Raw genomic sequence first — 16,332 nt, 5'->3', positions numbered from 1 at the left:
ATCTCTGTCAACTTCAAGTGGTATGCTTATCTTCCTCAGTTCTGACACAAGTGCTCTCATAATAGAATTTTCCTTTTCTGATTTACCGCACTTTCGTTTTTCTGAATTCTGATCATCCAACTGAGCCTGCAACTCAAGAACTTCTGATCGAGGTTCTCAAGTTCCTTGGTGATCTTATTCTTTCTCCTCTCATTCCTGAGGTCTTCCAATGTACTGAGCATTTTTGCTTCCAAGTTGACTGGTGCTTCAAGCTCCTCTTCATCAGATTTTTCTTCATGTGATTCTGTTCAAATCAAATCTTCACCATGATTCTCTATCTCCTTAACCTCTGATAGGCTAACAGTACACATTTCTGATGACCTGGGAAGGATGTCTGACACTAAATTGCCATGTTGTTGATTGGCCACCGCTTTTATCCATACTCTACTCTCTCTCAAAGAAGTTGCACACACTGTCACATTCACAAGAACTAAACTTGTTCCTGTCATTGTCACTTAGTCCACTCAAGATTACTTCCCTGGCATGTGAATCATACTTTGAACCCTCCTTTACATGGCCTTTAACTGCTGCCCGTGAGTAATAGTTCAGAGCCTTCAAGTAGGCTGGCATCTTGATCTTCTAGAATAGAAAGTTGGATCCTTTGAAGACCGGTGTCTCAGTATACATGTGGTAACTGTAATTTTCAGCCATCTATTATTCTCTCAGTTCATTGACCCAAAGCTGTTAGACTTTTCTACCTGGGTAACCTGATGCTTTGATACCACTTGATATTCCCAGTTTGACACTGAAAGAGGGGTGAATCAGTGTCACAAATTCTTTCCAAATTTATCCCAACACACCTATGGAACACCCTTGCTATTCCCAATATTGATGGCAATATTTCAAATAACATTAATGGCATGACACTCACAACTGGCACACACACACTGCTATTGATGTAGTTGCCTCTCAATTGTCACACACACGTAGATGCGCAACCACAACTACTTTGTTATGCACTAGCACAAACACCAACTGGCTTGGATACCCCAATTTTACCTGTCTACAATTTCATATGCCCTCTTGCCTTGCAACCACAAATGGTCAGGCCAACCATGAGGTGCATACCCATCCTGTCATCACCACAGCACTCCAATATCCAGAAATAAAGATAAACAAATGCAAGGACACAGGGTTTACGTGGTTTGGCAGTGTACCTACATCCACGGAGTAAGGGTAAAACTAACCTTAGCATCTACTCAGTCACTAGTGTTTTTAACTGCAACTACAGCTCAAGAGCAGCCTATCCTGCTTCAACACTTGCCTACACATGCGCAACGATTTCAACCCCGAATGTGTATTTCAGCCACAACAAGGACTCAAGAACACCAACTTGCTTCAACCCTTGACAACGCAAAGGGATGGACTATTATCCCAACACCTAGACAAGTCCCAACATGCTAGGTTTACAATGAAAGATCAAAATAATTGCATCCCCTTAGTACAATACATGGTCTAGGTATTTTTGAGCAATAAACTACTCTAGACAATAAAACAGGGATTTGTAATTACGGAATACCTCTACCATGTATTCCCATTGACGTGTCTGCCTGACGTGCACATGTAGCCTCGAATACACTCAAACATAGAACAATGTTGTCTCAATAACCAAAACCCATCACAGCAGTAAATTTGGGTTTTGTGACATCTTGGTCCGTCAATGGAGATCGTCAGGTTAAAAATCTAAAAGGCAGGCGTGATGATGGCCGTTGGATCATTGCTACTCTATCAGAGGCTTGCAGGAAGCATTAGATCGTTCAGATCGGAATCTGGATGACGGCTCACATACTACGGCGTAGCACCGTAGCTCAACAATTAGCAGATCTAATTAGATGTTGCAAAATAGAATCTTCATAATGTTGACCGAACGTGCGCATCCATCAAATCATAGGATCAATCTAGTGGATTGGCAGTCTACCGATGGTGATGCGCCTGGCTAATTAAAAATCTCCCTATAGAATCTTTATTGTCAACCTGGCCCGCGCATTTGCGCGCCTTCATCCTAATGTAAGACTGTATACTGAATGTAACAGTCCCAAAATAATCTTCAAACTCCAATAAACTCAGGTGAGTAACAAGCAATCAAATCTTAGAATAAAGCTTGAACAGGAAGAGAGCTTAGACTAGTCACATTAGGGATTCAGAAGTAGCAGCAACAAATAGAAGTCTCAAACAATAGGCTGTGATAGAGAGAACCTTAGTTGTCACAGGGGAATTATAGGAGAAGCAGCAGCAGACCATAAAAGGGGTCCAAACCTGGTTCGAGTAGGGTTGCAGAAGCAACATCAAGAGCAAGTGAAAGGAGCCACAATAGAGATCGAGTTGTCTTCCCTAAGGGTAGAACAAAACCCTAAAACACTGCAGGGAATAAATAAATCTCAGAATACGCTCCAAAGGAGGATCGAGTTCTGCAGAGGAGTGGAAGTTGCAGCAGGGTTCGATTGTATTAAACACAGGTTTTATGACTCTCCAGTAGAAAATAAGGAGTCTTCTTGCACAGCATCAGGGACTAGCAGCAGTCAAACTCGATGGAGCAGATATCTTCAAATAGCAGCAGCAAAAAGAAAAATCAGAGAAGGAAGAGAGCTCGAGATAGAGGTGGGTGGGGGTTGGGGTTTCTCAGATCTGTCTCTCACCCACAGCTATCTCAGCTGTTGAACAGGGAATTCCCTCCCATGGTCGAGTGCAACAATTGGCCTACAAATTTCTGTCAATCTCTTACAAAGGCTGCCTATTTATTTGACTCAGGCTAACTTACAAAAAAATAGAAAGTAAAAAACGGCAACTAATAAAACTTAGCAACCAATGAAAATATTAACTAGTTGGAATTAGAAACTAGTTGGAAATAGAAACTACTAAAGGCTTTATAATCCAGCCTTCTAAACATGCATGGACAATTAAATTAGAAACTAAGCAGCTAAGAGTTTGACTCGTCAAAGACCAGCCTTGTCAAAATTGTGGGGCACAATCTTGGGTCTTCTAGAAGGCCAGCTTGATCCGGTCCTGCTAGGCTGGCTCGAGCTGGTCCAGTCCTGGTCCATTAGAACCTGGTCCGATGGGCCAAGTGCTTTGGTTCTTCTTCTTCTTCTTCCTTTGGTAATGCTGGCCAGTCATGGGATCTACATCACATCCAAACTATAGATTTTGAATCTGATGATGTGGTTCAATCACAGCCGCATCATTCCTGGCAGTTTATTTTGGGACGCCTTGGTTGGTGTCGCCTTTAGTTTTCCACACCTCGACCGCCTTGATTCGCCTATCGTCTTGATAACTATGCACTGTACACATCTATACTGACATAGGTATACATATGCATTGTCCCTTGCCACAGTGCACTAACAGTGTCATCTGAATCTGACTTTGACTGCTGCGGCCATGTCATCACACTGGTTGCCATGCTGACTGCCATGTCATCAGACTGTCACTGCTAACTGCATGCTGACACTATACTATTCTGACACACCTGTCATCTCACTGACAACCTGCGCTGTACTTTGTACTGCATCATTACATGTGCACCACCAGTGTGCTCTGTACTTTGTATCGATCTGCGTCTGAACTCTGTACATGTGTCCACCTCAGTCTACCACAGTATTGTCATGTCACATATGCCCACCACATATGTATACTGTGCCACATCACACATGCTATCTGACTGTCACTGATTGTGTTGTCGTTGACAACACCAACTGTCTGTTGCCCAACCAGTTTTCCAACATAATGTTTTCACTTAAAATTGTTTATGCTTTCTATTGTGTCTCATAGACAACAAGGTCATCAGTGCAAATGTCATGCTGTAGCAGGCGACAAGTTATAACATTACAAATAGGATTTACCTCTTTTCTCATTCTGCTTACTTGGGTTATGGTATTGCTTCTTAACTTTTTAATTTTTACAGTGATGTGGTTTGCTTTTATGTAGATCCAAGCATTCCCTCAAACGCCGAATAAGGATACGGACAATACAGTATGGAACTGCTAGAAATATCAATGAAGTGTATGACACTGTTGATTCTGAAGTCATTTTATCGATCCTTGTTCACAAGGTATGCTAGTAAGTTTCCTTGATTTAGCTGTCAAAAGTATTTTGTCGAGAAATTGTCATGGCTTGGAACATTAGAGGAGGTAAACTGATTGAGGATTTTTTTTCAGAGTTTTAAATCATGATAAAGTATTTTCTCCAATCCTTTTTAGTTTGAGACTCTTGAGAAAAAAAAAATTCCTCTCAACTCAAGGATTCTAGTGACTAGTGTTGGACTGCAAAGTTGAGGTGAATGAGCCTTCTTAGTGAACAAATTGTTTGCTTCTATAAGGAAATGAATAGTGTCATACTGTAGGCCATTCAGAGTAATACTAGCAAGAAACCCTTGCAATGTATGGGAAAGGAGTTCAGATTAGAAAGTATTAAAACGAAAATAATTAAGAAATACAATTATATTAAGGTAAAATATACAAGAGCAATTCTCAGCATGAAAAGAGCAAGCTTTTAGTGAGATAAACAGAAAAAAAAAACAAGAGGGCAGTTAATTAAGTTTACATAGGACAACTTAAGCTAAGAACAGGAAAAAAACCAGGTAAGAAACCTCCATAATACTCAGGAATATTAGAAAATAGACCATTAAGCTGAACAATATGTGAAAAAGTAAAGAGATGTGGGAAACACTTCAGAATATTTCAATTTGATAAAGGAATTAAAATTCCATTCTTGACTAGAGTTAAAAATTAAATTAACATGCAAAAAATAGAAGAAAAAAGACTTATTGCACTGATTATTTGGCACTCCAAAAAGAAAATCATTGATTGTTTTGCATAAGGGCACACTTGGGATCATAAAGTCTCAGTCTATTGCATCAATTTCAGGATGAGGTTATAAAATGAAATTTTTTTTTTTTAAAAACTTTTTGGCTTGTAATGGAATGTAGAACTCATAACCATTGACATAGACACCGATCAAAACCCAATATCTAAGATTGTTGAAAATTGGTATACTTTAAAATGGGGCAATACATGCTACAGTGTGAATGCAACGGTCTGAATTGAAAGTTTTCTTTTTTTCATCAATATGTGCCACCATTGATTTATGTGGCATATCATCAAGACATCAACTCAACTAATCTATGTTGTCCATGGCCTTCATTTTGGACACTTGGTCTCTTTTATCACTGTTGAAGAGAGATGGGAGCAACTAAACGATGAAAGTTGTTGGATAACCTAGAGGGGGGTGAATAGGTTATCTTAGTGGAATATGTCCCTTTTTAAGATTTTATTTAATTTATTCAAATTGACAAGAAACAATAGACAATATAAAAATAAAGCATAAGAGACAAGCATTTATAGTGGTTTGACTCTTTCAAGAGTCTACATCCACTCCTCTCAACCTTGAGAGAATTCTAATAACTTTTTCCCTTTCAGTACAATAGATGGAGAAAAACACCTTTACAAACTGTTTTTACCAGGATAAGAGGATCCTATAATCTTTTAAGGATAACAAATCCCTCACACAAACCTAAGTATAGTCTAGGCAAGTGCAAATACAACCTTGCTTACCCAACTCAAGAGTAAGAGAAAAAATGAATAAAATAAAGAGAGTGTGTTACCTAGGCAAGGAGTGTGCCAATTACTCCTTGCATTATGAATAATGATATGCAATATGAGTGCAGAAATACTTGACCTTTAAGAGTTCTCCTTAAGATATGATCTTCAATAGAGCAAGGTCTTGAACAAGGAAGTCAAACTAGAATTATGAATGAAAGCATAGTTGTCACGTCGTCATGGCGATCCAAGTCGGTAGAGGGGTGTCATGTCGATATATCGACATGTCGCCCGCCATGGCGATCATGTCGACCATGTTTTATTTTTTATTTTCTCTATTTTTAATGTCATTTAGTATGCTATAATATATATCCTATAACATCAAAAATCAACATGAAGGTGTACTACTAATCTAGTATGGTTTAATTTCTGAAAGTGTAATATCCATTAATGTATATGAAAGTATGAAAACATGGATTAGCCTATCAAATAATTTTATTATTCCAACAAAAAAGATAAGCAAAGAGTAGCTACCCACGTAACACAGGCAAGCCTGCAACTTAAGAAGAAGAAGAAAAAAAAGAAAAAAAAAATCTGCAAGACAAGAAGAAGAAAAAAAAACCCCTCTCTGTCTCTCTCTGCGTATGTGTTGAGTGTCGGCTATGAGAGACTGAGAGTGGTGCCTGTGTTACATATTTAAAAAAAAAGAAAAAAAGAGAAGAGGAGTCGTCGGAGGTGAAGAAGACGACTCTTTCGCTCTCTCTTTGTCTCTCGTTGGAGGAATGGGAGGAGAAGAATAAGAAGAAGAACAATCAAATTAAAAAAAAAAAACATTTACTTACCTGTAGGAGAAGTCACCGGAGCTAGGAGAAGTGGAGAACTTGCCGCCTGCCGGAGTCGAAGCCTCGAGCAGATGAAGTAGGGCTGGAGTCACGGAGGCACTGGAGTCGAAGTCAAAGTCGTTGTCGTTCCGTGACTTCCGTCATGCTCTGGTCAGTGTTGAGTAAGAGACAGAGAGAGTGTTGAGAACTTTGATTTGGTTTTTCAATTTGGGATTTAGGGTATTACCGTATTAGAGATTTGAGTCAAATTTTGTTTTTTGTTTTTGTTAATGTGTATTTCGAGTTACACCTCCAATACACAGGATAAAAGTATATTTTTTTAAAAGGTTTAAAAAAATAATAATAAGTACTTGAACAAGCATATCGGACGATATGTCCATATTTCGTAGTATGGCGTCCATGTTGGCGCCATGGAGACCATATCGGCCAATATGCTTACATTCCTCAGATCGTTGATCGATATATACAATTCTCCAACGCCATGACACCATTGCGGCGCCATGACAACTATGAATGAAAGAACTCCTCGACTTCAATAATGGCATAAAGAGCTTCAAACTGACTTTTTCACCTCACAATAAAGTGATATTTTGGACTTTAGTGATAATGAAAAAGGTCTGACACGTGACACGTCTAGTATTTATAAGCATTAATTAATGCTCAAAAGACATGTGTCAAAATAGCTCTAACGACTATATTTTATTCCTTCCGATCGACTTGAGGATCATCCGGTCGACTGGAGAAAGTTACCGTTGAAAAAACTAGCCGTTATGGCAATGCACAGGACCAACCGGTTGACCGGCACAATCTGGTTGACTGGACAGACTTGCTGGTATGATCCGGCAGGCTTCTGCCAGTTCCGGTCGAAAATGCTCTGTGATCCGGTTGACCGGACTGGCAAATTGTTTTGCCTAATTTTGTCGGTCTGATTTTTGGGGGTCTTGTTCCAACGACTCTCCAACCTATACTAAGGTCAAATGAGGTTCTATAAAAGCCTCCTAAGGTCTCTACACAATGCATATGATTTTTCATTATGCGTATGCAATGTGAGTTCCTAGTGCACACGAGCATCTTTTGGAAAGCTTCAAGTGATCTTTGCTTGAGTTCTTCAAGAGGTATATCTTTCAAGTCTTAATCTTGACTTGTTTGTGATTCTTCAAGCTTTGTCTACTTCTCTTTTCTTTTAGCAATCCTGTCATCTTTAAATATTCTTGAACATACATTAGGATTCTTTCATGTGTTTGTTATCGTCAAAACATTCGTAGAAGATTGGGAGAGAAGTGTTTTCTCAACAATCTCCCCCTTTTTGATGATGACAAACATATGATTTTGCTAACACAAGATAATGTCTAAATAGAACAAGAATCATAAATGAAGAGTCATATCAATAAAAATATAACCACATCAAGATCATAAATCATATAAGATCTTCTCCCCCTTTTGTCAACAATAAAAATGGGTAGAAGAGCTCCCCCTTCATTTGAGAGTCTTAAGCCACAAAAATATGTAGACATGCATAACATAAATACCATATGCATACTCCCCCAAAATATATGCAGATAAGATAACAAATAGTTCTGGTTCTAAATAAACATAGATAAGTTGCAGTTTAGAGGTTCAAAACGAATTCAAAACACACATTGGTTTAGTACAAGTCTAGAAGTTAAACATATAATATCTAAGGAGCTGCAGGATCAGAGAGCCCAAAGTGTTGAGTGAGTTTGTGAAGCTGGGCCATAATTGCTTGATTATCAGCATGAAGAGTAGCAAGTGAGTGTCAAGCTGCTGCTGAAATGTAGTAAACTCAGTCTGGAGACAAAATCATGAGAAGAGGCCTGTGGAACATAGGTGTCGTCATCATCCTCAGCATCACTATCTTCTTCATTGTCAAAGAGGGCTTCTGGGGTGGCTTGTTTCCGCCTAGCTTGGCGAGGAACAACATCAGTAGCAGTGACATAAGGAATGGTCATCTTCTTCAATGTAGATGCATCAATGTCACAAGGCTTCTCATCTAGAATCTCATCAGAAAGATCGACCTCAAAGTACCTAAAAATTTGAGTTAAAATCCGACCGTAGGGGAGGTCCAGCCTTGGAGTTACGTTCTGCTGCAATCTCCATTGTTTTCATGATGATGTATGGAAGGTTCACATGATGGGTATTGGTGATACACCAAATAATGAAAGCTTGAAAGGGAATCAGTGCATCCCTATGATCTGCGAGGTAAGATATTGTAGGAAATAATGAGGCTTATAACCCTAGGGATATCATGTAGTTGGACTGTAGCTACCCCATTGGTTTCTCTCAAGAAAATTTTCAAGATAGACCCATACACAGTTTCAGCATTCATGAAATCTTCAAAACTTGTTTTGGTGCAGAGATATTTTCTCTCACCAGTATCAGTGATGCCAAGGATTTCTCCTAACTCAAAAGTTTTGAAAGAGATGGGTACACCTTTGACAGAAGAGGTAATGCTGTAGTCATCATCCATACCCTCAACCCTTAGGTTGCAATAGAAGTATTGAACTAGTCTAGGAAATGCAAAAGCACTATGATATAGAATGGAATCCCAACCTAAAAGTTCAAAGAAAATATTGATTTCAAAACTAAGATTGTTGAGGTGGGATATGCTTACATGCCTTTCTCTTATGATTTTCTTTGTGGAGAAAACCGCCCAATAGATTGATGCTTCTTTGGAAATGAAGAGGTAATGTAGTCCTAGATAGGAGTAATCCCACTAGGAACCAGGGTAATGGGGTCACACACAAAGGCTGGCCGATTGGGTTAGGGTTCAGAAATCTAGGTCAAAACTAGGGTTAGGGTTGGACAATGGCAATGGGGTTTATGGGGTTTTAATGTGCAGGTCTAGGGTGCTTTTATGGCATATAAATAATAGGATTTGGGAAGGTTTTAAAATTCTGCAATTTTGGACAGAATTGAGTTGCAGGTTTTGGGTTTTAATGGAGTAAAGGAATGGAGGGGATAGAGTGGGAATTATGAGCTGGGTTTTGGATCGAGTGTAGGGAGAAGTGTGGGGGTTGTGTGCTGGAATGGATGGTCAGATCTGTATTTATGAGGGAGTCCTAGTTAAGGTAGGAGTTGCAGGTTTAATGGAGATTAGGGTTTGATGGATGGAGGGGGGGTGTGGATTAGGTCTAATGAAAGGGGAATGGCTGGACAGATTAAAAGAAAGAGGTTTAAAATCAAAGCACAGGTTCAAACTTACTGAATTGCAGAGACAATGGCAGCAGCTTGATATCTTGAAGAGACCTCCCGATCTTCACGATGCAAGGAATCGCAGGAATCCATCCACCCTATCCATCTTGAGATCCACAAGGATATACACTCACAAAGAGCAGCAGCAATGGCAGCAAGCATAAAGCTAATTTTTATTAATCAAATTCGTATCTAATGCTGGCCTCTTTTACAAACTTATATAGAAGACTCAAAAATAGACTTAGACACTAAAAAGGAAAGGCCTAACTCTATCCCTAACCTATTAGGTAACTTAAACTGACTAAGAAACTAGAATACTAAAGGAAATAGACTCAAAACATGGTTGGACTCATAGAATCCTAATCCAGCCCAACTTACATCACATGACCACTTAAACAAGTCACATGATCACTTAAATTGAACCAATTGGATGCAACCAATTTGAACCGGTTCAATTAAAACACATAAAAATAAACTAAGTATTGGGCTAATCCCGTTACCTGTATGCAACCTATGTACCCCTAGTTTAGGTTCATTAAAGTGGCCTATTACATAGTAAACCCTTGGGATCAAAGGCCCAACATATATATATCCCAACCCTAGACTTATTCCTAATAAAAGAAGCCCAGTTTGGCGATAAATCTGCATCAACTCTCCCCAACTTGAAAAAATTCGTCCTCGAATTTTGTAGTGATGAGGGGGAATCAACAGCTTTGACCATCCCCAAACAGAATTCCGATGAAGCAGGGACATTAGGAATAAATTCTTCATGGCGTGGAGCTTTCTTTTCAAAGAACCATGGTGGCATAACAAACTCTATGTGTTCGACCTCTGAATCAATATCAACAGTGTATGTCATGTTCATAGAGTCTTCAGCAGTGGTAACCTTCTTACCTAGGACTTGAGGCACGAGCTGTACCTCTTCAAGAACAGCATCTTGAATGTCGATGATTTCTTGTGTAGTCTTCTTAACCACCACTTCATCTTCCATGTCCTTAACCTTGTCTACTTCGCTCTCTTCAGTGTAGACCTCTTCAGTAGTTTCTTCTACCATTATGTTTTGGAACTTCACATCAATTTGATGGCCTAGCTTCTCAATTATGATCTCAACTACTGGTGCAGCTTGGTCTACTTGAATTTCTTTAGCTATCGGTTTTTGAATCTCTTCAACACAAACTGCCTTAGTAGAATCTTTTGTTGGTACATCCGCCATTGGTGAAACTTCAAACACAGTCGATGCTACTTGCATTTGAGTTGACATGTTCGGCAGTCTCTGTGGCTGTACAGTCGATGTGGTCACCTTTGGTTGTAACCCTTTTAGAGTAAACAAATGGTATAAACGGTGTCGATCAGGTAAGACACACGAGTTGTTTTCAGGTTCAATCCAACCTTGTCGCTCGTCCAACCAATCACAACCTACTGCAATAAAGCTCTTTGGAAATGATACCGGCTGACACCAAGCACCGTCAAAGTATGAGGAACGCTCAAATTCAACAAAGACTTTACCTGTAGGCATGATGCAAATCTCTCCTGGTTGGGACAACATATCCATCACGGATTGTGAAATAATGTTGTTACGTAACCTCTCATCAACAATTAATATGGTTGTGCTCCCATTGGGTAGATGAACTCGGGTCTTACAAACGAAGGGAGGTGGGTCTTTCGAGGCTTGGTTGGAGCTTCCCTCCGCCATAGCTTTGATACCAAATAATGTAGTCCTAGATAGGAGTAATCCCATTAGGAACCAGGGTAATGGGGTCACACACAAAGGCTGGCCGATTGGGTTAGGGTTCAGAAATCTAGGTCAAAACTAGGGTTAGGGTTGGACAATGGCAATGGGGTTTATGGGGTTTTAATGTGCAGGTCTAGGGTGCTTTTATGACATATAAATAATAGGATTTGGGAAGGTTTTAAAATTCTCCAATTTTAGACCGAATTGAGTTATAGGTTTTGGGTTTTAATGGAGTGAAGGAATGGAGGGGATAGAGTGGGAATTATGAGCTGGGTTTACGATCGAGTGTAGGGAGAAGTGTGGGGGTTGTGTGCTGGAAGTGTGGTTCGAAATTGATGGTTAGATCTGTAATTATGAGGGAGTCCTAGTTAAGGTAGGAGTTGCAGGTTTAATGGAGATTAGGGTTTGATGGATGGAGGGGGGGTGTGGAGTAGGTCTAATGAAAGGGGAATGGCTGGACAGATTAAAAGAAGAAGGTTTAAAATCAAAGTGCAGGTTCAAACTTACTGAATTGCGGAGACAATGGCAGCAGCTTGATATCTTGAAGAGACCTCCCGATCTTCATGATGCAAGGAGTCGCAGGAATCCACCCACCCTATCCACCTTGAGATCCACAAGGATATACACTCACAAAGAGCAGCAGCAATGGCAGCAAGCATAAAGCTAATTTTTATTAATCAAATTCGTATCTAATGCTGGCCTCCCTTACAAACTTATATAGAAGACTCAAAAATAGACTTAGACACTAAAAAGGAAAGACCTAACCCTATCCCTAATCTATTAGGTAACTTAAACTGACTAGGAAACTAGAATACTAAAGGAAATAGACTCAAAACATGGTTGGACTTATAGAATCCTAATCTAGCCCAACTTACATCACATGACCACTTAAACAAGTCACATGATCACTTAAATTGAACCAATTGGATGCAACCAATTTGAACCGGTTCAATTAAAAAACATAAAAATAAACTAAGTATTTGGCTAATCCTGTTACCCGTATACAACCTATGTACCCCTAGTTTAGGCTCATTAAAGTGACCTATTACATAAAAAACCCTTGGGATCAAAGGCCCAACATATATATATCCCAACCCTAGACTTATTCCTATTAAAAGAATCCTAGTTTGGTGATAAATCTGCATCAAGAGGTCTCCATTGTATGATGTCCTTTTTGAAGCCAAAATCTTCTTCCTTTTCTTTGAAGCATCTTGCTTGGGAGCCATTGTAGAGATTAGGGTTTTGAAGTATGAGATTTGGATGAAGGAAATAGGAAATAAGAATGGGAAATGGGATATGGTGCCAAGAGAACCCAAATCCAAAGCTTTTTGGCAAGCATTTACCCTAGAATTTGAAAAGAAGGGTTTTTGAGAGGAGAAGAGGGTTTGGGCATGGAAGGCAAATGAGGGAAAATGACACATAGTTGGGTTTAAAAAAACTGACTTTCCGCCTTCCAGTTGATCGGTAGATTTGAAATTTGAATTTTAAATCTGGCCAACTAGGGATCAATTTGTTTTCATTTCTCATGATCCTCAAAGTGTTTAATGATCACTCAAATGGATTGCAAATGCCCAACTCACGCTGTAGGGTGAAAACCTTTCTTCGGGTAGTAGTTTAGTGAAAATGTCTACGATGTGCTTAGCAGTGTCGATATATGTTTAGCTCTTGAGTGAAGAATAGGGTTTTTACTGAGATTGATAGCGCTACTGCAATCACAAAAGATTTTAGAGGTTTTGAATTTTACCCCATAGTCAGTAAGAGTTTGTTGTATCCAAAGGATTTGGGCACAACATCTACCAGTTGCAATATACTCAGCTTCGGTAGTAGAGAGTGCAACACAATTCTGTTTCTTACTAAACCAATAAACCAGGCATGACCCAAGAAAATGTAATGTACTCAGCTGCAATAACGGACTAGGCTTTTTTGTCAATTAGAACAGGTGTGGTAAATGAAATTTTCTAAACCTCACGGGTAAAAGTGTAATTAAGGCAAATCTCAGGAGAGGTACATGAAAACTTCCCAAAAAAGAAAAAAGAGAGTTTTAGTTATTTTGTTCCTTATCATGTTGATCCTGGGTGCAATCGATCTCCTGCTGGTTTCCCTGTAATGTAGTCCTATATAGGTAGGAGACCTACTAGGAGCCAAACAACAGGATCAAATAACAAAAGGGGCTGCTGGTTCGAATGGACATCACTAGGATTTAGGTCAATTCCTAGGGTTTGGGTTGGATATTGGGAAAGGGGTTTATAGGGTATTAATGGGCAGGTCTAGGGGGTTAATATGGTATAAAAAGGTTAGGATTTGGATGAGTTTTGAAATTCTGTAATTTTGGGCAGAATTGAATTTTAGGGTTTTGGGTTTGGGTTTTAATGGAGCAAGGAGATGAAGGGGTTAGAGTGGGAGTTTGGGGCTGAAACTTGGATCGAGTGTCAACAATGATGTAAGGGATGTATGCTGAAAGTTTGGTTTGAAACTGATGGACAGATTTGGAGTTATGGAGGTTTCCTAGTAGAAGTAGGAGAGAGGGGTAAAACTGTAATTTCAGACAATCGGCTGGGTGGATGGTGCTGAAATTTGAATCGAGTCTCTCTTAGGGTTTGAGGAAGACTTGATCAAATTTTTAGCAGATTCTAATGGTTAGATTTGGCTGGGCAGAATTCTCACGAAAATCACCTTGTATGTGACCTTCTAGAAGGAAGAAGAATAGTTGCAGAATTTCTTACTTGTTCCAGGTCTTCAATGGCAACAACTTTGAAGATGAACAATGGGGTCTCCCGATCTTCACAATGCAAGGAGCTAAGTAGCAGCCCTCCCAATCTTCACAATGCAAGGAGTCGATTGGAGATCCACCAATCCCTTCAACCTTGATATTACTCACAAAGCAACCTTGATATTACTCACAAGGCACACTCACAATGGAGCAAAGGCAGCAACAAAGGCAGCAAGCATAAAGCTAATTTTTATTAATCAAATTCGTATCTAATGCTGGCCTCCCTTACAAACTTATATAGAAGACTCAAAAATAGACTTAGACACTAAAAAGGAATGGCCTAACCTTATCCCTAACCTATTAGGCAACTTAAACTGACTAGGAAACTCAAATAGACTCAAAATAGAGTCCTAATGACTTAAAACAGCTTAAACTACTTAAAATAAAGAAGATTCCCTAGTAGCCAATAGGATATAAGAACCTTTTAGCCAATAGGATCACTTCACTTAAATTAGACCAATTGAACCAATTGGATGCAACCAATTTAAACCGGTTCAATTAAAAACACAAAATAAAAACTAAGTATTGGGCTAATCCCATATGCAACCTATATACCCCTATTTCAGGCTCACTAAAGTGGCCTAATACATAGAAAACCCTTGGGAACAAAGGCCCAACATATATATATCCCAACCCTACACTTATTCCCAATGAAACAAGCCCTATTTGATGATGAATCTGCATCACCCTGGTTCGAGGTCAACTTTTGCATTACACTTTCCTTGTTTAACCACTTCTTTAGTAAATGATTTCAAAGTTTCTCCTTTAAGCTCCACCACCTTACCCTAGGGCAAATAAGCTCACTTTTCTTACAATTTTGTGTAGTGAGGTACATATCCATAACCACTAATTTATGTTGTGTGATTAGGCTCTCCCCTGGTATAACCTTACAGTCTTTACATAGCAATCTATCTGACCTTCTAGTTAGGAAGAAATCTATTTGGCTACACTGATGTCCACTTTTGAAGGTAAATAAATGCTACTCTCTCTCTTCAAAGCAAGTGTTTACAATGGATAAATCATAAGCCACGACAAAATCTAAAATTGAAATCCCCTCATTCCTTTCTCCAAAATCATATCCTCCATGTACACCTTCATATCCTTTACGATCCATCAAGTCTCTTGTATACAGGCTATGTTAATTCTGCTTCTCCTCATAACATCTATCAATTCTATACTCTTACCTGTTAAAGATCCAATGTTTCAAGATGCTAATCTAATCCTACGCTTTTGGACTAGCTTCTTTACCCGCACTTGTCCACTGCGCGAGAATCCTTACCTACTTGTCACCGAATCCGGGCGCCAATGCAGTGTGTCACTTAGAGGGGACGCCCTAGCTAACCCTTGCTCACTTTTCACTACTCCCGGGTCATAATGTAGCACGCCACTTATTTTGTCGGGGAACGCCCTAGCATAACTTTTATCATATAAGGTTGTAGAATCTATGTAAAAAGGTTTGGCTGGATTTTTTTTCGGTACCGACTGCCAACCTGACATACCAGCCCTCCTCCTTTATCCAGGCTTAGGACCGGCAGCAAACACTGGCGGAGTTTACAAAGTAAACCCATGGGATCAAAGGCCCAACACATACATAGCCCAACCTAAGGCTTATTTCAATAAAATAAGCCCCAAGTGACTTATCTGCATCAATATTTGTACCCAACAATGGGAAGTAAGATTTGAGATATGGAATGAAATTGTGAGTTGGTATACGCTGTGAGTGTTCGTATCGCGTTGGTTGACCGCTGTTCCCCTTCTTAATCTCCCTTCCCCATCAATCTCTCTCTTCCGCCAAGGTACGACCTCTCCTCTCTCTTTTTTTTTTCTTTCTTCCTTTCTGTTCATTGTTTTCTCCTCTTTCCTGTCTCTTCTTCCCCATTTGTTAAACCCTAGCGTGACCTAATTGGTTTCGTGGGTTTCAATAGAACAACTCAGGCCACTCTGTGAACAAAGTGTTGATTCGCATCTCCCTGGTTATCATCCTTAGATTCTCGAACCTAATACTCTCCCTGCTATGAGAGTTAAACAGAACCTCTACCTGGTTCTGCAACATCCACCAGTGAAGTTTTGAAACTCCTAATTTAGTTTTGACTTGGGAAAACCAAGTCAGTTCACAAATGAAGATTTCCCCACCATCCTTCAAGGTCGATTGAGCTTCGACTCTTTCCGATGCCACCCATTCCGAGCATGTCATGATCGGTCTCC

General features: G+C 39.6%; 1 protein-coding gene across 1 annotated transcript in view; it reads left to right on the top strand.

The window, feature by feature from the left end:
* The window catches only part of LOC122651875 (protein transport protein SEC24-1), a 77,614-nt gene that overhangs the window by 47,309 nt on the left and 13,973 nt on the right, over nucleotides 1–16,332 (top strand). Inside the window, exon 11 of the mRNA XM_043845437.1 lies at nucleotides 3,961–4,084. Coding sequence (XP_043701372.1) covers nucleotides 3,961–4,084 — 124 coding nt within the window. The remainder of the gene's footprint in view (nucleotides 1–3,960; nucleotides 4,085–16,332) is intronic.

The sequence above is a fragment of the Telopea speciosissima genome, chromosome 2 (assembly GCF_018873765.1).
Source record: "Telopea speciosissima isolate NSW1024214 ecotype Mountain lineage chromosome 2, Tspe_v1, whole genome shotgun sequence".
Lineage (NCBI taxonomy): Eukaryota > Viridiplantae > Streptophyta > Magnoliopsida > Proteales > Proteaceae > Telopea > Telopea speciosissima.
The sequence above is the reverse complement of the archived record's forward strand: the minus strand, read 5'-3'. Positions and strand labels throughout refer to the sequence as shown.